The sequence below is a fragment of the Oncorhynchus kisutch genome, linkage group LG2 (assembly GCF_002021735.2).
Source record: "Oncorhynchus kisutch isolate 150728-3 linkage group LG2, Okis_V2, whole genome shotgun sequence".
Taxonomy (NCBI): Eukaryota; Metazoa; Chordata; class Actinopteri; order Salmoniformes; family Salmonidae; genus Oncorhynchus; species Oncorhynchus kisutch.
In genome coordinates this window covers 48,619,320-48,644,904 of record NC_034175.2, presented here as the reverse complement: position 1 = coordinate 48,644,904, position 25,585 = coordinate 48,619,320, and the positions used below count along the sequence as shown (strand labels likewise).

At 42.6% G+C, this 25,585-nt stretch overlaps 1 protein-coding gene across 5 annotated transcripts in view; it reads left to right on the top strand.

Annotated features, from left to right (window-relative positions):
* The window catches only part of LOC109867638 (NEDD8-conjugating enzyme UBE2F), an 84,920-nt gene extending 60,595 nt beyond the window's left edge, over positions 1-24,325 (top strand). For all 5 annotated transcript variants that reach the window (XM_020456913.2, XM_020456928.2, XM_031796329.1 and 2 more), the window contains 3 exons: positions 8,888-8,920; positions 11,332-11,394; positions 22,531-24,325. In XM_020456913.2, the coding sequence (XP_020312502.1) occupies positions 8,888-8,920; positions 11,332-11,394; positions 22,531-22,581 (147 nt within the window). In that variant the 3' untranslated portion in view covers positions 22,582-24,325. The remainder of the gene's footprint in view (positions 1-8,887; positions 8,921-11,331; positions 11,395-22,530) is intronic.
* Positions 24,326-25,585: the final 1,260 nt, after the last annotated feature.

Here is a 25,585-nt window from a genome sequence, read left to right as displayed (position 1 = left end):
GCATATCTAGAACCAGACTACAAGATGCTACGTGATGTCCCGGGTGGAGAAATTGTACTATGATTGGTCTGCAAGTACAAAGTGCGAGCTCTCAAACACCATAACAGATTGTTGGACGTCTATGAACACGCTGCACTGCAACGAGCCATCACATTGATGAGAAGTGGGGCATGAAGTCCCATGTTACTGACCATTGAGAACATGGAGGAGAGGCAGCAGAGAACCCAAAAGCATCATTAATCACCATCATTGCTGAGTGGATGGGGGGCAGCAGCTGTTTGGTAGCCAGGACTGCAGTAGATTGAATTGTGATCTGCATTGTGAATTCACATGTCATTTTATGATTTATCTTTTTAACCCCCTAACATCAATGTCCACGCCCCCGCGGAAATCTAATCGCCATAATAAATCAATCCCTATGATGTTTTTTTGCATTGGATGTAACGCGCTTCCGCGTCGGCAGTGAAAAGTGACCGAGCTAGAATGGTGTTTGTCAAAATCGTCTGTAGCATCTGAATGGTTTGGCCTACAAAATATTACGATCCCTCTATTGACCCCTCTATGGGCGAGACTCTCACGAACACAATGGTTTTTGCAGTTTTTGCTCTACGACCCCCACAAGTGTCTCGGGACTCGGTACAGCTGATCTGCCAACTTCTATCTATAGCATCCGAACAGTTTGGTCAACACACTAATATGACCCCTTTGTGGAAAGGTGAGAGACTCTCACAAACACGTACATGTCGGTTGTTTTGCTCTAGAACGGCCCCAGGCCTCTGTCAAAAGAGTGTGCAAAGCTGTCATCAAGACCAAGGGTGGCTACTTTGAAGAATCTAAAATATATTTTGATTTGTTCAACACTTTTTATGGTTAACACATGATTCCAAATGTGTTATTTCATAGTTTTGACGTCTTCACCATTATTCTACAATGTAGGAAATTGTACAAATAAAGAAAAACCCTTGAATGAGTAGGTGTGTCCAAACTGTTTTTAACTTCACGGGGTCTTAAAATTCCAAATCAAATAGCAAAATTATCTTTGGTATGACCTTCTTAAAACAATTCCATATAGCTTAGTATAACCCCACATCCCCCTGCTTAGACGAGGCTTACGAGAGTCTTATGAGTTAAACAGAAAAAAAAAGGCAGTTTAAATGTTAAGACAAATTGTACATTTGTCACATCCCTAGTCTTTGACAGGCCAATATCCTCTGTCCCTTGTCGATGAGCACTGAGAGTGTATGAGAGGACTGCACCTGACTGTTTTAACCACTGTGGGGGAAAGAGGGGGTGCTGGATGACACACACACACACGCACTAACACTGTCTTGTTGGGTAGATTAATCCAAGCAAGGGTTGTTTTGGAACATCCAGGTTACCAGATTTTGTATAATAAAGCCCTCAGACTGTTCATCCATACAGTACGTCCTAACCCTAGCCTCAGGTGCACTGTTTGGGAGTTTATACCTCTGTTGAGCACCCTGCTATCTCCCTCTGTCCAGCACTTTTTCCTGCTACTCTCTGCACCACTCTCCCAGCCTCTCCTACTGTCCCCCACCAATCAATACAGTATGGATCACTGGCCCTCTCTCTGAATCTGTAGTCTACTGTGAGATTTGACTTTGTTCTGTGACCCGGAACTCAAACGTCTAATAACAGACTGGGGTAAAAAAGAAAATCCTCTGATTAATCCAGCCTACACACTGTAAAGAGAGTAGGGTGTGTGAGTGAGAGGGTCTTGATTGTGTTTGGTGAGAGTTTTACCCTTGACCACTGCCTTGTACTCCCCCTCATGTGTGCTAAAGAATGATGAGAGATTGATTTCACTAGAGCGACATACACCTTTTATCAGGTAGTTGCAGTAGACAGAAGTGTATATTGTTATTTTGCAGTCCTACCAGGTTGTTTAAATGAAGATCAAACTAATTCTAGAAAAGAGCAGGTAAAAAAAACTGAAAGCTTTTTTTGTATTGTAGAAGTTGGCCTGGGGCATTCTCTATGATAAGTGTGTTGTGTTGTGGAGAGGGTGACACTGTCCCTCTTCGCTGTCACCTCTCCTGTGCAGCACAGCTCCAACCCACGCAGCTACTGTCACCTTTCCCCTCCTCGACCAGGCAGCACACACACACACACACACACACACACACACACACACACACACACACACACACACACACAGTGCCTTCCGAAAGTATTCATACCCCTTGACTTATTCCACATTATGTTGTTACAGCCTGAATTCAAAATGGATTAAATGTTTCTATCTACACACAATACCCCACAATGACAAAGTAAAAACATGTTTTTAGAAATGTTTGTAAATATATTGAAAAGGAAATAGGTCTATCTCATTTACATAAGTAATTACACCCCTGAGTAATTTCTTGGCAGAAGCACCTTAGGCGGCTTTTAGTATGTTTTTATCAGCTTTGCGCATCTGTATTTGGGGATTTTTTTTCTTCTCATTCTTCCTTGCAGATTTTCTCAAGCTCTGTTCAATTAGATGGTGAGCTCCTGGGAACAGCAATCTTCAAGTCTTTCCACGGATTTTCAATTGGATTCAAGTCTGGGCTTTGTCTGGGCCGCTCAAGAACTTTCTTATTCTTGTTCTGAAGCCATTCTAGCGTTGCTTTGGCTGTATGTTTGGGGTCATTATCTTCTTGGAACGTAAATCTTGGGCCCAGTCTATTGTCATTTGCACTCTGAAGCAGCTTCTCCTCAAGAATTTGCCTGCATTTGGCTCCATTCATTGCCAACACTATCCTGACCAGTCTCAGAGTCCCTGCCTCTGGAAAGCATCCCCATAGCATGATGCTGCCACCACCATGCTTCACGGTAGGGATGGTGTTTGACATGTAATGAGCTGTGTCTGGGTTTTTTTCTTCCAGATATATAGCGCTTTGCATTCAGGCCAAATAGTTCAATTTTTCTTTCATCAGACCACATAATCTTTTGCCTTATAGTTGAAGTCTTTCACGTGCCTTTTTGCAAACTCCTGGTGTACTGTCGTGCCTTTTTTCTCAGGAGTGGCTTCCGTCTGGCACTCTCCAATGAAGCCCAGGGGCCGGATTCACAAAACATTACTTATGAAAAAACATAAGAAGTTCATAAGAGTTCGTAAATGCAATACCTCAAAATGTTCTTAGGAATTTTTTTTAGGAACTTCGTCAATATCTTATGTGGCATTGACGTTGGTGATGTGCTTGAAACCAATAAATAACCCTATGTGACAGGAATGATTGGATTTGGTTATTTTTCACACATTATAGCTGTCAGACTAGCTATGTCAAAATCCAAAATGGATAACAAAGAAAAGATTTTTGAAGTGATGGTGGAGGAAATAGCAGCCAGGAAAAGGTTGCTGTTGGGGAGACTTGATAACTGCGGGGTCACTGCAGAGACCAAAAAGAAAGGATGGGTGTGAGTCTGTCTCTGCCGTCAGGGGTATGGCAAGGGACAGTAATAAAGAAGTGGTCCGACATCAAGTCGGCTGCTAAGAAGAAGGGAGCTGACAGACCATTCATGTGGACCAGCTGGAAGAGAAGATGATGTCCATCATGACAATGGTGGTAGAGGGACTGCGCGACTGGTAAGTTAGTTAGCTGACGTGTAAAGACATTATAGCCAAAATAGCTAACGACTTTAACGTTAGCCAAGTTTTCTTTGCAAATTGACGAGATAGCACTAGCTATTTAACACTTGTAGAATATTGTTAATTACTAGCTATCGAGATAATTTGTGTTCTTGCTGTATTTAAATATCCGGTAACCAACTGTGTCTGTGGCACAAGAAAACGTTAATGGTTACAAAGGTATCCATTTGTCTCATGACAAGGGTTTAGTTGTCCTAAAGTTAAGTACATTTCCAAGAAGAAATCCTAAAGCATTCTTTTTAAGATCCCATTTCTTAACTTTTTTCTTAGGAAGAAACTTAGGATAAACCTTAAGAACATTTCCAATAACTTTATTGAGAAATAGCAACTTTGCTTAACTTTCTTCTTAACCATAGACTTGTGAAAAAATGGCAGTTAAGAAGAAATGTCTTCTTAACAAGGTTTTGTGAATCCGGCCCCAGGTTGGTAAAGAGCTGTGGAGATTGTTGACCTTCTGGCAGTTTCTCCCATCTCAGCCAAGAAACTCTGTAGTTCTGTCAGAATGGTCATTGGGTTCTTGAGGTCCTTCTTGCCTGGTTGCTCAGTTTGGCCTTACAGCCAGGTCTAGGCAGGTCTGCGTAGTTCCATTTTTTTTTTCTTTTTCCCAATGATGGAGACCACTGTGCTCTTGGGAAACCTTCAACACTAGAAATAGTTTTATACCCTTCCCTCAGAGATCTATGGACAGTTCCTTGGACATCATGGTATAGTTTCTGCTCTGACATGCACTGTCAGCTGTGGGAGCTTGTATTGTGTTTTCTCATGTCCAAACAATTGAATTGGCCACCAGTGGACTCAAATCAAGTTGTAGTGACATCTCAATGATGATAAAAGGAAATTGGAGGCACTTGTGCTCAATTTGGAGTGTCATAGCACAGGGGTGTGAATACTTAAGTACAGTGCATTTGACCCTTGACCTTTTACACATTGTGTTACATTACAGCCTTGTTCTAAAATGAATTCAATTGTTTTTCCCCCTCGATCTACACACAATACCCAATCATGACAAAGCAAAAACATTATATTTTTTTTTACATGTATTTAACATAAACTGATATCACGTTTACATAAGTATGCAGACCCTTTACTCAGTACTTTGTTGAATCGCTTTTGGATGGGGAGCATCGCTGAACAGCAATTTTCAGGTCTCTCAGAGATGTTTGATCAGATTCAAGTCTGGGCTCTGGCTGGGCCAATCAAGGACATTGAGTCTTGTCCCAAACCCACTGCGTTGTCTTGGTTGTGTGCTTAGGGTCGTTGGTGAACCTTGGCCCCAGTCTGAGAACCTGCTCCAGAGCACTCAGGACTTCATCAAGGATCTCTCTGTACTTTGCTCTGTTAATATTTCCCTTGATCGTGACTAGTCTCCCAGTCCCTGCTGCTGAAAAACATCCCCACAGCATGATGCTGCCACCACCATGCTTCACCGTAGGGATGGTGCCAGGTTTCCTCCAGACATGACGCTTGGAATTGAGGCCAAAGAGTTCAATCTTGGTTTCATCCGACCAGAGGTTCTTGTTTCTCATGGTCAGAGTCCTTTAGGTGCCTTTTGGCAAATTCCAAGTGGACTGTCATGTGCCTTTTACTGAGGAGTGGCTTCCGTTTCGCCACTCTACCATAAAGGCCTTATTGGTGGAGTGCTGCAGAGATGGTTGTCATTCTAGAAGGTTGTCCCATCTCCACATAGGAACTTTGGAGCTCTGTCAGAGTGACCATTGGGTTCTTGGTCACCTCCCTGACCAAGGCCCTTCTCCCCCAAGTGCTCATTTTGGCCGGGCTGCCAGCTCTAGGAAGAGTCTTGGTGGTTCCAAACTTCTTCCATTTAAGACTGATGTATACCACTGTGTTCTTGGACTTTCAATACTTTTTTTTAGTACCCTTCCCCAGAGCTGTGCCACGACACAATCCTGTCTCAGAGCTCTACGGACAATTCCTTCGACCTCGTGGCTTAGTTTTTGCTCTGACATGCACTGTCAACCATGGGACCTTATGTGTGTGCCTTTCCAAATCATATCCAATAAATTGGATTTAGCACAGGTGGACTCCGATCAAGTTGTAGTAAATTACTATTTGAGTAAAAGTCTAAAAGTATTTTAAATGTACTTAAGTATCAAAAGTAAAAGTATAAATAATTTTAAATGTCTAATATTAAGCAAACCAGACAACACGATTTTATTTTATTTATTTTATATTTACGGATAGCCAGGGGGCACAGTTCAACACTAAGACATAATTTATAAACAAAGCATTTGTGTTTAGTGAGTCTGCCAAATCAGAGGCAGCAGGGCTGACATGGGATGTTCTCTTGATTACTGTGTGAATTAGACCATTTTCCTGTCCTTAAACAAGTACTTTTGGGTGCCAGGGAAAATGTAAGGAGTAAAAGGTACATTATTTTCTTTAGGAATGTAGTGGAGTAAAAGTCGTCAAAAATATAAATGGTTAATTATAGATACCCCAAAAAAACGACTTAAGTAGTATTTAAAAGTAGTTTAACTTAAGTACTTTACACCACTGACTGTACACACGAGCACAGTCACTCAGACGCACAACATCTGTGCAAATAGATAAACAAAGCTAAATGTGTGTGTATGCCTATCTCACACACAAAGACAGCATACTTGACTTATTTTGGAGCGACAGCCTGCCTGGCAAAAATAGTTTTTCCTAATTTGTCTATCCATCCTATTCACCACTCACATGCCCAACACTTACTTCTGCCAATATAAAGTGCTCTCATTTCTCTTTCATAACCTCGGTTCTTCCTCCTCCACAATTTCTCCCACGGTCTCACTATTCACTGAAAATAGACTCCTTTGGCTTATGCAAGTGGTTATGTTATCCTTATCACTTTGTTAGTGCGGGTTAGTTTCCCTGTAGGATATCACCTTAGAAATAACAGGAACAGAGGAAGAGCAATGACTGGTGACTGTCTTCCTATTTGTTAATGTGTGTTGTTGGTTCTCTTATTCATCATTCTAAACGGATACGGTAGACTATCTGATGGGCGGTGCATTGGTAACAAGTCATAGGCCACTACTTCTGTGTATTGTTATTTATCATGGTCTACATCAAGCTGTGGATCCTGCTTTAGAATCAAGTCGGATATTTGTAAGGCATTTAAACATCAGGCTAATTATGCACAGTAGTTGTTTCAAGGTCAAGAGCTGGATCTTGTTATAAAAAAATATCCCAGATGGGGGATCAACCGTATGGAAATATAAGATCATTAAAATAGAGGGCAGGTCCTGTAGAGAAAGGTATTGACTATATTTCATTTAAATGCAAATCCACCAACTGTCAAACATGGTCTCTGCCAGCACTGCAGTTTGCATCACAGCCCAGGAAAATATGAGTTTTTATTCCAAGTACGTTTTATTTCTTCACTTGCAATCAATTGTCTTCTGCTTTTGGATGGCACCATCCTTTGTTTTATAATGAAATGGCAAAGTGATAAGAGCAAATTGGGCCCATCGCCTTTGAAAAGCAGATATATGCCTCGCAGAAAACAATGTGTAGTTACTACCATTAGAAATCGCTGTTAGGGTTGGTATCCATTAACAGTAGTGTTTCTTTGTTCTAATGAGCCTTTCATTCTCATCCTCCCCTTCAATGCATTGACTGTCTTTGGTTTAACCCCATCAATATCATGCCAAATGTATTGAACACACAGCATGCATTTTGCATTTGTGTATCATGATCTGTACAAATAAGCACCAATCCACAAATGTAAAAATCCGGTAAAAATCAGGCCAGCTAATTCAACTATTTGGGCGAGCTAATACAACTGTACACCGCAATAGTGTTGCAAATATAGAGTAATATAGGGCTAGGGTTTCAATTATTTACGTTGGACTTAGTGGTTAACATATTATGGCTACCACACTATAATTTCTACAGCCTTGAAAGGCAGGCATCAACATGGCCAAATGAGAGGCTGCCAGCAATTTTATAGAAATCGCTTCTACGGGTACACATCTTTTTCAATGAATTCAAGTCCCTTTCTACGCGTGAGAACATTCATTTTCTTGTTGTTAAATTCCTGCCAAAAGTCAGGTGACCTAAGCGCTTCCAAATATGGATTTGCAGGTTTGCCATATCTGTCATGTTTGCGCATATCTCTCCTATGAGCAAATCTTTATGCCAGTCATTTTAATTAAGACCCTTGGAAATGACCTGCATATCTGCAGGTATACTTTTTTGGGGAATGCAATATATCGATTTACAAATACAAATCAAAAGGTGTTTGTTTGTGGATAGTGATTTACATTTGTGCATTGCTACTAATTTGTACAGATCATGATACACACATACAAAATGCATGCTGTGTGTTCACAATACATTTGGCTTGATATTGATCCCGTACATCACTCCCTGTGGGGTCTACTTGATTTAACCTTATGACTCCCTGTGGAGTACACTATATTTGACCCTTTAATTCCCTGAGGAGTGTCCTCATTTTAACCCTGTTACTCAAACAAATACGTTTGGAACTGGACAGGACTTTGGATCATTATTTTCCTCACAAATCTCAGCTCATAGCCAACTGACAACTAAATAGAAAACAAAAACATGTTGTCCCCCCCCCCCCCCCCCCCCCCCCCCCCCCCCCATCAGTTAGTTTATTCTCCAGAATGTGTCAATACGTATTAAACCTCCATGTGGCACAAGTCTATGGCATTATCAGTTGACAGGGGAATAGAGTTGAATGTCCACACTGACGTCCTCTAAGTGAAGCTAGCATACATTAATACATTAAGAGCTATTTTGTAAGGGTAATTGTTTACACGTCGCCCGTCGACATCTCATTATGTTTAATGATTCATGAATTAACACACCCTTTGCAAAGACGGAGACGCTCAATTAAAAGAGCCAGTGTCCTCTTTTTTTCTTCTCTTTTTTTATGTCCTCAAAATATATATGTTAATGAATACCCATCATACCGTTCTTCGGTGTTTTAATCATCAAGGATATTTGCCTAATACGTTCCCAGAGGCAAACCACTTGCATAATCAGAAAATGTTCCATCTTCATTAGATACAATAGAACTAATCTGATGATATCCAATTAGGGCATTCAACGATTTTGTTTGTGTTAATTTGTTGGCTCAAAATTTTTTCGCCGATTGGCCTGGTTATTACTGACAAGTTTTAGTTTGACTTTTAATGGGACATACAACTATGATGATCTATGGATGTCTGCTGATGTTTTGTCTGTTGCTTCTGTATCTTTCAGGATGTAGTCTGGGGATTGAACTCCTTGTTTACCGTAAGTACCTTTTTTTAAATCAAAACCATTTGACATCTACAGTACCTTCGGAATGTATTCAGACCCCTTGACTTTTCCCCAATTTTTTGTTACGTTACAGCCTTATTCTAAAATGGATTAAGTAAAAAATAAATTAAAAATCCTCAGCAATCTACACACATTACCTCATAATGACAATACGGAATTGTTTGGGGGACATTTTTGCACATTTATTAAAATAAATAAACAAATACCTTATTTACATAAGTATTCAGACCCTTTGCTGTGGGACTTGAAATTGAGCTCATGAGACTCGAAATTGAGCTCAAGTTCATCCTGTTTCCATTGATCATCCTTGAGGTGTTTCTACAACTTGGAGTCCACCTGTAGTATATTCAATATATTGGACATGACTTGGAAAGGCACACACCTGTCTATAATATATTGTCCCACAGTTATCAGAGCAAAAACCAAGCTATGAGGTCAAATGAATTGTCCGCAGAGCTCCGAAACAGGATTGTGTCGAGGCACAGATCTGGGAAAGGGTACCAAAATATTTCTGCAGCATTGAAGGTCCCCAAGAACACAGTGGCCTCCATAATTCTTAAATGGAAGAAGTATGGAACCACCAAAACTCTTCCTAGAGCTGGCTGCCCAGCCAAACTGAGCAATCGGAGGAGAAGGGCCTTGATCAGGGAGGTCACTCTGACAGAGCTCTAGAGTTCCTTTGTGAAAATGGGGGAACCTTCCAGAATGATAACCATCTCTGCAGCACTTTATGGTAGGGTGGACAGACGGAAGCCACTCTACAGTGAATGACAGCCTGCTTGGAGTTTGCCAAAAGGCACCTAAAGACTCTGAAGGTTTTGTATTTATTTATTTAACGTTTCTTTAACTAGACAAGTCATTTAAGAACAAGTTCTTATTTACAATGATGGCCTAGGAAGAGTGGGTTAATAACTGCCTTTTTCAGGGGCAGAAATACATATTTTTACCTTTTCAGCTCGGGGATTCGATCTAGCTACCTTTCGGTTACTGGCCCAATGCTCTAACCACTAGGCTATCTGCTGCCCCAAGATTCTCTGGTCTGATGAAACCAAGATTGAACTCTTTATCCTGAATGCCAAGCGTCACATCTGGTTGAAACCTGGCACAATCCCTACGGTGAAGCATGGTGGTGGCAGCATCATGCTGCGGGGATGTTTTTCAGCGGCAGGGACTGGGAGACTAGTCAGGATTGAGGGGAAATATGAAAGGAGCAAAGTACAGAGAGATGATGAAAACCTGCTCCAGTGTGCTTAGGACCTCAGACTGGAGCGAAGGTTCACCTTCCAGCAGGACAACGACCCTAAGCACACCGCCAAGACAACGCAGGAGTGGCTTCGGGACAAGTCTCAATGTCCTTGAGTGGCCCAGTTAGAGCCTGATCGCACATCACTGGAGAGACCTGAAAATAGTTGTACAGCATTGCTCCCCATCCAACTTGACAGAGCTTGAGAGGATCTACAGAGAAGAATGCGAGAAACCCCCCCAAATACAGCTGTGCCAAGCTTGTAGCGTCATACCCAAGAAAAGTCGAGGCTGTAATCACTGCCAAAGGTGGTTCAACAAAGTACTAAGTAAAGGGTCTGAATACTTATGTAAATGTGATATTTCAGTTTTATTTGATTTTTTTGCACAAAATTCTAAAAAACTGTTTTTGTTATTATGTACTATTGTGTGTAGATTGATGAGGGGAGAAAAAAAACAATTTCATCCATTTTAGAATAAGGCTAACTTAACAAAATGTGAAAAAAGTCAAGGGGTCTGAATACTTTCCAAAAGCATTGTATGTTAAAATGTGTTTCTATGCTTATGACAACAGGTATAGACTGAGTTGTTACTGTAAAGCCTATCTATTTTATTTATAAAACCATACAAACCCGTTTTTATGAGCAATTCCCCAAGCATTTTCTGTGAACATTGAGGAGAAAGCAGGTAGGTAAGGAGAATGAGCGTGTTAAGTGTTCCTGTAAGCGACTGTTGTTGCTTGGTTGATTGGGTTGATAGCATCTCTTTCGCTCCTCTCCTGGCTGCTTCCCACAATGATGATGCAGCCTGATGCTCAGTCATGCCCTGAGGCTTAGCTCTTAATCAGGAAGTGAGGTGCTCTACACACAGGCCTAGCCGCCATTTTTATCTCCTTAATAACACACCGCGCCTCGCCCGCCACGCACGCCGTCTCTACGGCAACCGGCTAATTACACTACTTTGTCTTTTAACTTAAATCCAGGGGGACATTGCATACTGCCAGTGGCTGTTAGTCAGGCAAATGTTGTCTGATACTGTTACGTTTGTTGTTTTCATCTGGGTTAGCGGGTTTTAGTTTATCTGAAACTGTTTTTAGTAAACTTTTGCTGACTCAAGCTCATTTTCTCTTTCATTTCATTCAGGATCTACTGAACTTCGATGACCCATTGAACATCGACGCGGCCGAGCATCATCTGCGCGATAAGGTAACGACACCAACCAGCCCACCTGGAGGGAGGTCATCTTCCCTATGTCCTGTCCATAACCTTACATGGGCAGCAGTAAGTAGGACGTGTTTAGAAGGTCTGAAAGCTCTAGAAGTGGAATGTGGGGCTATTCTGTAGAACTCACTAATGACCACTTCGTTCACAATCATTGGGTACTGTGTACTGTGTAGTCTGTCTCACTGTGTGTCTAAGTAGTGCCCTATATAGAGAATTGGGTGCCATTTGTGATTCACGCTATGTCTCATTCTGTCTGGGCTATCCATGCCCGGCAGGAGACAGACCTCTCTGGGACCTCTCACACTCCCTCCCAAGTGGTGCTCGGCTGGGGCTTGCAGTACTCCCCAGTCCCCAGACAGACAGTGTATGCTAAACTTCAGAGAGCAAGAGCAACTTAGTATGTCAACAGCAGGGCTATGGTTTACATTTAAGATCATGCCTGATGCCTCATTACTGTTTGCCACTCGCAGCGGGTCGATATCTGCACAGTCTTCAGCGCACCCTCTTCGCCTGTGTAGAGTGGAGTCTAATATGGTCACTGGTTGGTTTCACACACCAACACCCCAAGCCCCGTCCAAAAACCCAGACTGGGCTAGCGGAACATAAACCAGAGGAAAAGAGGCCAGAGAAAGTAAGTGAACGGAATAGGCCAAACTAATGTTGGAGAGGAGATGAGGCAACACCTACAGGAAGTATTGATTTCAATGGATGGTTTCCTCTGGTCTCTTCAGGCCAGAGCCGTGTTCCTTCTAACATGCTGATTTCACCGGTCACGCGCGCATTGTTAATTTTGTCCGTCTACACCAGACGCGATCAGGACACGTAGGTTGAAATATCAAAACGAACTGTGAACCAACTATATTAATTTGGGGACAAGTCGAAACACATGAAACATTCATGGACATTTAGCTAGCTTGCTGTTGCTAGCTAATTTGTCCTGGGATATAAACATTGGGTTGTTATTTTACCTGAAATGCACAATGTCTTTTTTTCCTGGGTCTTTGTAGAATTTTGAGTCACACATAAAATTGTGTGTTCTCTACTACGACAATGAATCCACAGGTAAAATTGAAAACTTCTAGTAATCTCTCCTCCTTCAGTCTTCTTCCTTCCGTCCTCCTTTTCATTCTGCTTTTTCGTCTTCCTTCTTCTTTTTTTCTTTTCGTTATTTTTCTTATCTCCTTCTCCTTCTTTCTCCTCCTCTTTCTCCTCCTTCTTTCTCCTCCCTTCTTCTTTTCCTTCTCCTCCCTTTCCTTCTCCTCCTTTCCCTTCTCCTTTTCCTCTTTCTTATAATAATTACAGATTTATAATTTTGATGAAGTGTGTACTGGCTATGGCGTTTCGAGGGACCTTTATTTATTTTTTCCAAACAAAGGGTATTTTAGTTACTATGAGAGGCACAGACGTTCACTTTGCCTTGCCAAGTTCTGCTAGGAGCAAACCAAACCTAGTATGCAGACGCCTGGTTGTTGTTCATAGGATCCTTTCCGACCAATTACAGAGAGAGTAGTAGACACAGTGGGCTTCCAAACACTCAGGGAAACATGTCACTGCCTTTTAACTACACTGGGATGTTTTTTTGTTGCAAAGGTGAGTTAGAATAAAAGGAAGGAAGGGAGAAAGAAGTCCTCTTGTGTTAGAACAGTGGTTCCCAAATGTTTTTGCTTCGTGACCCAACAATTGAGCTGCCTTTTGAGTCGAGACCAATGGTTGAGCGGTGAAAAAACATCAACAGACCAAATAATAAGTAAAAAAATATAATCAGCGGAGAGAGGATGTTGTTTTAATGCGAATTCCCTGCAATTCTATACATTTTGCTGTGGAGATGAGAGAAAATGTTGATGTCTTTACATTAATTTCCGGGAATTGTACGCATTGTGACATGGCAAATGCTGTGTTCTTATGCTCAACATTTTAATTAAATCAATAGTGGTGTGATTATATAACCCACAGTTTAGGAAGCACTGTGTCAGACCACCTTTAGTTAAGTTGCCATTAATACACTACTGTAACAGGTTCCCCTTGATAGTATCACTGTACCTACAGTGCTTTCAGTATTACAGCCTGATTTAAAAATGTATTCAAAATAAATAAAAATCTCACCCATCTACACACAATATGCCATAATGACAGAAATAGGTCATTTACATAAATATTCACACCCCTGAGTTAATACATGTTAGAATCACCTTTGGCAGTGATGACAGTCTTTCTGGGTAAAGTCCCTAAGAGCTTTGCACTCCTGAATTGTAAAATATTTTAGCATTATTCTTGTCAAGTTGGTTGTTGAGCATTGTTAGACAGCCATTTTCAAATCTTGCCATAGATTTTCAAGCTGATTTAACTCAAAACAGTAACTAGGCCACTATTGGTAAACAATTCCAGTGTATATTTGGCCATGTGTTTTAGGTTATTGTCCTGCTGAAAGGTTTATTTTTTCTCCTGTAACTCCCCAGTCCTTAATGATTACAAGCATAACCCATAACATGATTCAGCCACCACTATGCTTGAAAATATAGAGTTTTTGCCCCAAAAATGTACTTGCTTCGCCAAATTTTTTGCAGTATTACTTTAGTTCCTTATTGCAAACAGGATGCATGTTGTGGAATATTTTTACTCTGTACAAGCTTCCTTCTTTTGTTGATTCATCCTCAGTTTTCTCCTATCACAGCCATTAAACTCTGTAACTGTTTTAAAGTCACCATTGGCCTCATGGAGAAATCCCTGAGAGGTTTCCTTCCCCTCCAGCCACTGAGTTAGGAAGGAAGTCTATCTTTGTAGTGACTGGGTGATTGATACACCATCCAAAGTGTAATTAATAACTTCACCATGTTCAAAGGGATATTCAATATCTACCTTTTTATTTGTTTAAATGTTGCCCTTTGCGAGGCATTGGAAAACATCCTTGCTCTTTGTGGTTGAATCTGTTTGAAATTCACTTCTCAACCTTACAGATAATTGTATGTGTGGGGTACAGAAAAGGTAGTCATTCAAAAATCATGATGAACGCTATTATTGCACATAGAGTCCATGCAACTTATTATGCTACTTGTTAAGCAAATATCTACTCCTGAACTTTTGACTTCCCATAACAAAGGGGTTGAATACTTATTGATTCAAGATATTTCAGAGTTTCATTTTTAATTTGTAAAAATCTCTAAAAACATAATTCCACTTTGACATGAAATAGTACCAGCAAAACACCAGTCAATGTCAACAGTGAAGAGGCGACTCCGGGATGCTGGCCTTCTAGGCAGAGTTGCAAAGAAAAAGCCATATCTCAGACTGGCCAATAAAAAGAACAGATTAAGATTGGCTAAAGAACACAGACACTGGACAGAGGAACTCTGCCTAGAAGGCCAGCATCCCGGAGTCGCCTCTTCACTGTTGACGTTGAGAATGGTGTTTTACGGGTACTATTTAATGAAGCTGTCAGTTGCGGACTTGTGAGGCGTCTGTATCACAAACTAGACACTCTAATGTACTTGTGCACCGGGGCCTCCCAGTCCTCTTTCTATTCTGGTTAGAGCCAGTTTGCACTGTTCTGTGAAGGGAGTAGTACAAAGCGTTGTACGAAATCTTCAGTTTCTTGGCAATTTCTCACATGGAATAGCCTTCATTTCTCAGAACAAGAATTGACTGATGAGTTTCAGATGAAAGTTCTTTGTTTCTGGCCATTTTGATATATTATATATATATATAAATATATATTATATTATATAATATATATATATATGTTATATTATATTATATAAAGTGTAAAGTGACTATGCATCAAGGATCGATAATAATAACATTAAAAATAAAGAACAGAGTAGCAGCAGCATATATATCTGACTGAGCGTTGGTAGGCAGAAACAGATGCGTTTTGCCAGCAGCTCTTCGTTGTGCGTCAGGCATTGCACTGTTTATGACTTCAAGCCTATCAACTCCCGAGATGAGGCTGGTGTAACCGAAGTGAAATGGCTAGCTAGTTAGCGTGCTAATAGCGTTTCAAACGTCACTCGCTCTGAGCCTTCTAGCAGTTGTTCCCCTTGCTCTGCATGGGTAACGCTGCTTCGATGGTGGCTGTTGTCATTGTGTTGCTGGTTCGAGCCCAGGGAGGAGCGAGGAGAGGGACGGAAGCTATACTGTTACACTGGCAATACTAAAGTGCCTATAAGAACATCCAATAGTCAAATGTTAATGAAATACAAATGGTATAGAGGGAAATAGTCCTATAATTCCTATAATAACTTCAACCTAAAACTTCTTACCTGGGAATATTGAAAACCACCAGCTTTCATATGTTCTCATGTTCTGAGCAAGGAACTGAAACGTTAGCTTTCTTACATAGCACATATTGCACTTTTACTTTCTTCTCCAACACTTTGTTTTTGCATTATTTAAACCAAATTGAACATGTTTAATTGATTTTATTGATGTATTATATTAAGTTAAAATAAGTGTTCATTCAGTATTGTTGTAATTCTCATTATTACAAATAAATAAATAATCGGCCGATTAATCGGTATCTGCTTTTTTGGTCCTCCAATAATCGGTATCGGCGTTGAAAAATCATAATCGGTCGACCTCTAGAAAGGCAGGAACCTAGAGAGGAACCAGGCTCTGAGAAGTGGCCGGTCTTCTGGCTGTGCCGGGTTGAGGTTATAACAGTACATGGCCAAGCTGTTCAAACGTTCATAGGTGACCAACAGGGTCAAATAATAATTATTATTATTATTACAGTGGTTGTAGTGTGCAACAGGTCAGCATCTCCGGAGTAAATGTCAGTTGGCTTTTCATAGCCGAGCATTCAGCGTTAGAGACAGCAGGTGCGAGAGAGAGTCGAAAACAGCAGGTTCAGAACAAGGTAGCACGTCCGGTGAACAGGTCAGGGTCCCATAGCCTCAGGCAGAACAGTTTAAACTGGAGCAGCAGCGCGACCAGGTGGTCTGGGGACAGCAGAGTCATCAGGCCAGGTAGTCCTGAGGCATGGTCCCAGGGCTCAGGTTCTCCGGGAGGAGAGAGAGAATTAGAGGGAGCATACTTAAATTCACACAGGACACCGGATAAGACCGGAGAAATACTCCAGACATAAGACTGACCCTAGACCCCCGACACAAACTATTGCAGCATAATGGCAGTGAGTTCGGCCCCAATGGTGTAATGGGCTGTATGCACCACCCTCTAGCACTGAGGTCAAGGACGGTACATTTGCCATAACAAGCGGTGATGCAGCCAGTCGAGATGGTGCAGCTGTAGAACTTTTTGAAGAGCCAAGGGACCATGACAAATATTTTCAGCCTCCTGAGGGGGAAGAGGCGCTGTCATGCCCTCTTCACGATTATGCGAGTGTGTGGACCATGTTAAATTCTTAGTGATGTGGACGCCAAGGAACTTAAAGCAAAGGAGCAGGGGTTCATGTACTCTACATACTCCCTCACACTAACACAGATATGCACAGTAGTTGTCCCAGCTGCCTCTCGCAAGCCCCTGCCGAGTGTGACGTCCACAGTTTGTGGTTCTCGACGTGAGGGCCGTGGCATTCGTGAGGAGTGTCCAATTTCTTGGTCTCCCCTGACTCTGTAGCTTTGTGGCATGCCGACTGAACATCAAGTCTTTGTGCGGAGGGAACTGTGAGATGTGTGTCAGAGGGTACTGGGAAACCACGGCTCACACGTCCGCCACATAGCATACTGATGCTAAATGACCATGTAATCACCATACTGATGCAGCGGTCTCCCAGCTGACTGTCTCGTCACAGGAAGCTTGGCCTCAAACTCTCTCTCTCTCCCTCTCTCTCTCTGAGAGGAAACGAGGGCTTTTAATAGTAACGGAGTCATGTTGCAGCAGTGGTGTTGCAGAATCCCCATCCCACAGTAGGAAAAACAACAGCCACCCAGTCAAATGGATCTGACCTCCTACTGCGAAACATACCTTTTTCCAACTTTATTGTTGGTTCAGCAACAACCGTAGAGAGAGTAGGCTTAAAGTGGAACTCCCCCAGTGCTCAATGCTCTCTGACTGCGTTGTTATTCTATTGTCAGCTGGGAGGGGTTAAGGGGGGGGTGTACAGTAGTGCTGTGGAAGATGGAACAGACTGAACCCACACGGGGCTGCCATTTGACTGTTGACCTTAAAACTAAAGAGGCCAATGATTAGCCAGGCATGATGACTTTCTTGACCTTATCTTATGTCTTTGTCAGCAACACAAAAGCATATTGGACTTATACTTTGTCATGTCATTGTGGTACATGTCATTGTGAGGTCCAAATGTATTTGGACAATGGCACATTTTGTTGTTTTGGCTCTGTACTCCAGCACCTTGGATTTGAAATGATACCATATGAGGTTAAAGTGCAGTCTGTCAGCTTTAATTTGAGGGTATTTTCATCCATAACGGTTTAGAAATTACAGCACTTTTTGTACGTAGTCCCCCCATTTGAGGTGTTTCAGATTATGTTGTGTCCAATGGTAAATAATGTAGTGTGTTATTTTAGTCACTTTTATTGTAAATAAGGAAAGAATATGTTTCTGAACATTACGGATAATCATGAATGCATGATGAGTGGGAAAGGCATAAATATCATACCCCCACAAAAATGCTGACCTCCCCTGTTATTGTAAAAGGTTACCATGTCTTGGGGGTATGATCTTTGTGCCTCTAACTTTCTCACTCATTATTCACGATTCGCTTTAACATCGCTTTAACAAAGTACTGAGTAAAGGGTCTGAATACTTATCTAAATGTGATTATTTTTTATTTTTTTATACATTTGCAACAATATGGGGTATTGTGTGTAGATTGCTGATGAAAAAAGAAAGATTGAATCCATTTTAGAATAAGGCTGTATTGTAACAACGTGGGAAAAGTCAAGGGGTCTAAATACTTCCCGAATACCCTGTATACCTCAATTTGTCCTAATGATTTTATTTCCATAAAATGGGGGGGACTATGTACAAAAGTACTGTATTTTGATCCTGATGTAGATGACAATAACCTCAAATTAAAGCTGATCATCTCTACTACAACCTAGTCATTGTATCATTTTAAATCCAAATTGCTGGAGTACAGAGCCAAAACAACAACAAATGTGTCACTGTCCAAATACTTTTCGACGTCACATTAACTATTGCAATGCCACAGAAAATGGTAGATTTAAGGTTGGCCACAGCAAACTAACAGCCACATTTTGACTGATATGATTAGTCACTCAGGTATTCTAGCATGGTCAGCCATACTGCACCATTGATTCCCAGTCCGAAAGCTTAACGAAGGCCTTGCATAATGCTCTCTTGAGGGACCCTGTGGTCTTCTGACTGCATCCTAATGCAGATCTATGGCTCTCCAACCACCCCAGGACCAGTATCTTTACTGTGCTAACAATCTGTCTCACACTGGATCAATAGCCAATCAACTGGCTGTTTGTTTGCACGTGAAAACAACCCAGCATCCACGTGACTGGGTCTGGCTCTACATGGTTCTGGATGGTTGAACCACGGTGATCTTTAACGCTTAGTATAGACCATGTCAGTTTTGTGAAGTGAAAACTTTGACGGTATGGAAATGTTGTAGTTTTGTCAACTTTCTTTCTGTCAATAATTCTTTGAAATCACTAGCTCATCTGGCCTCTGTGTGATCTTCTGTCAGACTATCTTGTATTTGTAACACCTTGCTGGCTGTGGGCCACCTTCAGCGCTAGTTCTACCTGACGTGATCTGACCTGAATCGGTGCAAACTGATCACGTTACCAGGTGAGCCAGAGGGCTCTGAAATGTTCTATCCCTAGTCCTGATGGGGAGGAAAGAGGAAGAGGGGGATTCGAAGTGATAGAGTGCGAGATGAGTGCCATCAGGAGGTCTCGTTTTCTACCACTCCACCCCTTCCGCCCTCCCACCCCTGCGGTCTACCCTGACCAGCGTCTGCTGAGTTGGTGTTCAGGGGATGTGATTGCCTTTTACATAGCTTGACTGCTGCTCCTACCCTACCTGTAGCAGTGGTGGTGTGTGCAGCTGGTCTAGCACTTTAGGTGCTGTCCCTACACAGTAGTGTCTAAGCATTGTGGTTGCCCCACCTAGCAATCTTTAGATGAATGCACTAACTGTAAGTCACTCTGGATAAGAGTGTCTGCTAAATGACTATGTAAATGTAAAGGACATGGAGGAGAGGAGCCATGCAGCCCTGTGTTCTGAAGTAACCTTGTTTGGTGTTACAAATCATGTCACAGGGTTACTGAAGTCCATTGATTGGTCAGTTTGGTTTCTGAAAGCATCTGAATGGCCAAACCAAAGAGTGACTGAGGGTTTCAGAGTGCATGTCATCTCTGCCAGTCGTGTGTAATAGACGTGTCCCTGGGAGTCAAAACAGTGACATTGATGCGATCTGACAGGAAATTCAACTTGTCTCTTTTCCTGTATTCGCTGTAGCAGGGGAGGGACAGTATGTAGTTTTGACCTATTCCCTGTGGAAAATGGTTTATAAATCTGCAGGACTAGGTTGAGTATATCTGCACTTTTACTTTTGAATTTGTTTGAGGACATTGACTTGTTTGTCAAAGAACTGTTCTGGATGTCATCATTCATCTCCATTGTTATGTTGTGTTATGTCATGTCGTAGTATAACCTAATATAAATCTCCCCCCAAATATCTGTTTCTTTGTAACATTCTGCATACAGAGGTATATCAAAACGCTTTTAGCCAGGGAAGAAAGGTAAGGCCCACACGACCACAAACCCTTCAGATTGTTATAATGGGGCAGATTAATATGCAGAACTACGTAGGGGGGGCTATTTCAAGCTCTGTGCTGCGCTCAGCTCGCTGCCAAAATATTTAGCAAGGCTGCAGAGTTATGTAAAGTGTATGTGTGGGGGGGGGGGCAGCAGTTGAATCCCCAAGGTCTCAGCTTGGAGTGTTCCGGGCTCCCTGTTCTAACTGTTCGTCCTAAGTCTGTTCTGTCTGCCTAGCTGTGCTGAGGGCTCTTTAACGTAGTGATGTTTTCTTTGCGCTGTTGCTATAGCCTGACTGTAAAGCTGGAGCACATTCCACCCAAGGCGAAGTACAGCCATTTGCATTAATTCATTTACCTCTTGAAGAGGTGTTTTGAACAGAAGAGGTGTTTGGAACACTGGTGTACCTGCCTGCTGGGAGGATGTGAGCTAATTCAGTAGGAAAGGTTACATGGTTCAGTTCACTAATGGATGGCCGCTAACACTAGTCCGTCAGTCAGTGTCTGCTTCAACTACAGGCTTTGTTTGGTTGGTTTCCGCACTGCTTTCCTCCTTCATATCAGTGTCTGTCTCTGTCCTCCCCACGTCCTTGGAGTTTCACAGAAGATCAACGTCATAATCTACCCCCCAGGTCATCTGCCCTCTGGCTTTCATCTGCCCTCTGGACTGTAGAGACCCAGTAGGATGGATTAAGATTCAAAAAGCAGGTTACTAACCAGCTGTCTGATTGTGATATTCATCCCCATTTACATACAAGCTTTCATGCAATGTCAGACAGAGAGCGAGATCTGTAGAGCTAATTGTTTTTCCCTGTGGGTAAAGTAAGCTATTGAGTAGCAGGCACAGGCTCTTTTAGATGGCATGCTAGGAACTAAGTCTTGTACTAATTGTAAGTCTCTCTGGATAAGATCGTCTGCTAAATGACTAAATTGTCAATTGTAAGTCGGCCACACACATTGTCCTTAAGTCCTCACCATTTTAAAGCATTATGTCTCGCGCTTATCTCCAGAAGTTGTTGTTGGCATGGTTGACATTGTTGTTGTTGTCTGAGACTCTTCTGGCCTTTTCCAGCCCTGACCAAGCCTCTATCTGAGCTTATTCTCAAAGGAATTAATCCTATCTTGGGAAACGTGCATCTGTGAAACTGGAGCTTGATGGGTAAATAATGCGTTTATGTCAATGGGATGTCCCTGTGCAGATTGGAGGAGAGTTTACAGTTGCTTCTTTCACTTGCCTTGGCTCCTGATACCAGGGCTGTGTGGTCTTTTAGTGGACTCCTCCCCCTTCTACCCTCATCAATTCCCAATCGAACCCAAATCCTGGACCACTAATGAGAAGAGAAGAAAATAGGCTTTTGTTGGATGCGTTTGTTGTTGCTCTCAGAATTGTGCTGTGCTGTGCATGACCTGAGCTGGTGTGGTTTAATAAAGCTGGCCCTGGAAAAGGTAAAGGGCAGGGGGCAAGCTGACCCAGGAGAGACAAACAGAGCCAAGGATATCAATCGCCTTGAGCTCCTCCTGCCACCTGTGCCGCTACGTACGCTGCCATGCCAACCTGGCTCCATTTCTCCTCTCAATCATCTAACTGTCCCCAGACAGGCTCATGGGAATTAATTTCATTTGACTTTATTTCATTTAAACTGTACGCACAGAGTACACACTCTCTCTCTCACACACACACACACACACACACACACATATACACTCTGGCCCAAGCTTTAACTCCCCAGTTCTGTAGTGGCGGTACTGCACTATAGTGTTCCATACCATTCAGAAGGATCAATTAGGCCCAGATACTGTGTATACACCGGCTGGGGAAACCGAGGTTGTCACAGACAGGCAAAGATGGGTTGTTCGCTGTGTTCCTCCAGACTCCCTGTAGACTAGGGTTATTTACAGCCTGGTACTGGGTACAGAACAACAGGCCAGCAGAGCTAATTGAGGAATCCTGAGCCCTCCTGGGTTCCTCTCAGGCATCTTGTTGTTGGAGTCTGTTTACCCGGAGCCAGAGCTTTAGCAGTGCAGCATGGCCCTCCGAATCTACCTCCATCTCCACAGTCTGGCAATGGGGACCGTATTCCCTGGCCGGACGGACGCTCTGCTGGTAATGTTTTCATAGCTCTTGTTGTAGCCGTGCCCTCAGTGGTCGTATCATGTTTTGCTTGACAGGAAGTGCGCAGGGTTTGTTGGTAATGTTTTCATCCCACTGTATCACTGCCATCAACCCCTGATACAGCTTACTGCATTGTTGTTGAATGTCTCGCTCAGTCATTTAAACTGATGAACACACTGTATATTGGCCTAAAGATTTTCAGAGCAGTTGGAGGTAAGATGTTTGTAAAAAAATTAAACAAGGATATACAGTAGATCCAGAAAAGCTCACTGATGTTGTTTGTGTGTCTTGTTCTAGGAGGATTTCCGAAATAAGGTTCAAGATTACATCAAGCACTATGCCAGATGATGACTGCGTCAGCTGCGCCGGCTGCCTGCAACCCCCCCTTTCTTCGACTGCGCAGCTGAACCCCGCCCCCTAACGTCTCGTCAACCAACCAACCGCTGCACATTGCTGACACGCCCTGACTGCAATACAATGACGCTGAAAGAAAGAAAAAAAGATTTACAAGAAAAATTGTTTTTTAAAAGTTTGAGGGATTATGCTTTAATTGCCCTGAGTGGCCTAGAGTAATCATGCTGCGTCACCGCAGGGATTGTCCAATGACGGGGCCTCTCTGTGTGTCTGAGCCAATAATAGTGAGCGCATGTGGCAGTGAGGACCCGGGATTTAACCAATCCACTTAGCTGTTATTTAAGAATTGACGAATCAAAGAGAAAGATTATCTGTTAGTGTTTCTCAGTTCTAGTGCCTGCCATGTCTGGTTGCAAAGAAAATGCGCACACACACACACACACACACACACAGAATCCCTTCACACACATTGCAAAGCAAACGCACTCAACTAGTTACTCACAACACACAGCACTTGGTTGTGCATGCACACCCACCCAGCCACACAGAAACACACACAGCTGGAAAAACAACATCTCTGTTATGTCACTCATTCAAGGCCTGCACTCCTCCGCCCACACCCACCTCATCAGACAGCATGTGAATGACAAGTGCCACCGACCCAGTCAGTCCCCATTCTGTTGTCCACTTCACTCTGCATACGTCTGAAATGGCACACCTTTATATTACCCTACTTTTAACAAGAGCCCTATAGGCCCTGGACAGAAGTAGTGCACTACATAGGGAATAGGGTACCACTTCAGACACGCCCACTTCCTGTCTGTTCTGTTCACTCATCCACAGGGGGAACACAATTTACCGGTGCCCCAGACACACTGTAACACTGTCCAGATCAAGCTCCTAGGAAAAGACTCAAGCTGTACCACAGTACAAGTTCTACCACCACACCTGAACCTTGACCTTATCTCAGCTCCCCTGACCTCTGGGGAAGCCAAGCGTAGAGGGCACTGTGCCTCTGATAGTCTGTCTGTCTTGCTCCATCCCTCCATCCTGACGTTTCTCCTTCCACTCTCTTAGGCCCCACCACCCTCATGCATTCTCCTCTGCCCCCATGGAGGTAAAGGGAATACGAGGGCTCTCTTCTCTGCTAGGTTGTGTATGAGAGTTCTCTGTTTTGAGGCAAGTGAGTGGGGTCTCCTCTGTATGCATGTCCTCATGTGTCTGAATGTCCCCCTCTCTGTGTGTGTGTGTGTGTGTGTGTGTGTGTGTGTGTGTGTGTGTGTGTGTGTGTGTGTGTGTGTGTGTGTGTGTGTGTGTTTCTGAGAGATATGTAGATCTTTGAGTGTGTGGGTTTGTTGCTTCGCTTTGCCTGGGCTGGCTTTGTGCCTGTATGTGTGCATATTGGAACGTTAGATTCAGTGTCATCACTGTATTAAAAAATTGTATTCACATGTTTGCATGAGGCAAAATGTATGTGGCCAGGAGGTGGTGTATTTTACAGTAGGTATGTTAGAAGTGTGTGTGTGTGTGTTCAAATGGACAGGGGTTCATGTGACTTGTTTTTAGCATGCTCTGGTTCCTAGCCCCACACTCCTTATTTTACTGGTCCAGCTAGCCTAATTCTCTGTGGGGCTCGGGAGGGTCTGTCTGTTCCTCAGTTTAAATCCTCCTTTTCTTTCTCAGATTGTATATCCATTTTTTAAGATATATTAAAGAGGATTTAATAAGGAAAAACATTTACTCTTTGTGTTTTTTCTTTCTTTCCACAATCAATGTCCTTATCACACATACATGGATTGTAATTGCTGGCAACAATGTTAATTGAAAGTTTTTTTGCAATGTTATAACTAGTGGTGCAACAGATCACAAAACTCACGGTTTTGGGTTGCAGAGCGGATGATTTTTCAGATCAGCAAAAAAATAAGAGACCAATATAACTTTGCTTTCCATGTATTACTTAAAGAACACTTAAAGCAAGGAACTTTTCAATGTTTAAATAAAATCTTAAAATAAAATATTCAATACTCAATTGTTAAATTAAAGTGCAATATGAGACATGATACCTCCTTCCTTTGAACAATAGTGAATGAAAAAGAATTGCCTGTGTCCACATCATCAAAAAGAAAGAGAGAAAGCAGACCTGAGCTTATAACTTCAAATTCTCTAATGGCAGCCTTGACATCTCTACTAATGGTGCGGTCTTCCTTACTTGGGGCCATGGATTGTAGAATCCTTGTTTTCAGAGGTAGGATCATGGACACAGACGGTGCAGTTTCAGTGCTCAATAGGGTTGTAACCGTTTTGAGAGGTTTGAGCACCTGGAGGACCTCCTCTGTCACTTTCACATCAGACAAGCTGACGATGTCTTTATTTTTTTGTTCAAGGTCTTGTCTGTCAGTGCAGAGTATACAGCTGCCTGCTGCTCAAGATGGAATTCCACTTATGACATGTTGGAGAGCTATCTTGTTGTGACATGGTGTACGAGCTCGTGGGTCAGTAGCTGTAGCATTTCCTGCTTGGTCTTAAGCACATGAGCGGCTGTTGTTCTTCGGTGGAAAAAGGAAACCACCTCCCTGATCCTCCCAAGGAGGCGGTCCATCTGGTTCACTGAGATTCCCCTTTGGGATGCTAAATTGATCACATGCAAAGCAAGCTATCTGTGGCCCCAGTCCAGCTTCTATCACTGCATTTACTTGGTTCTGGCATTATCTGTGGTGGTTGGGATATTGCTATTGAGCCTCTCTAGCTTCCACTCTGCTACTGCTCCTAGAAGTACCTGCGCCAGATTTGTGCCTGTGTGACTCGTAGAGGGGGTGTGGCTGTAGCACCGGACTTCGCATCTCCCACTCCTCTGGTTTAGTGAACAGTCACGTAGCTTTCCGTTACCCTGGAGGTCCACACCTCTGTGGTGTAGTGAACAGTCACGTAGCTTTCCGTTACCCTGGAGGTCCACTCCTCTGTGGTGTAGTGAGCAGTCAGTCACGTAGCTTTCCGTTAC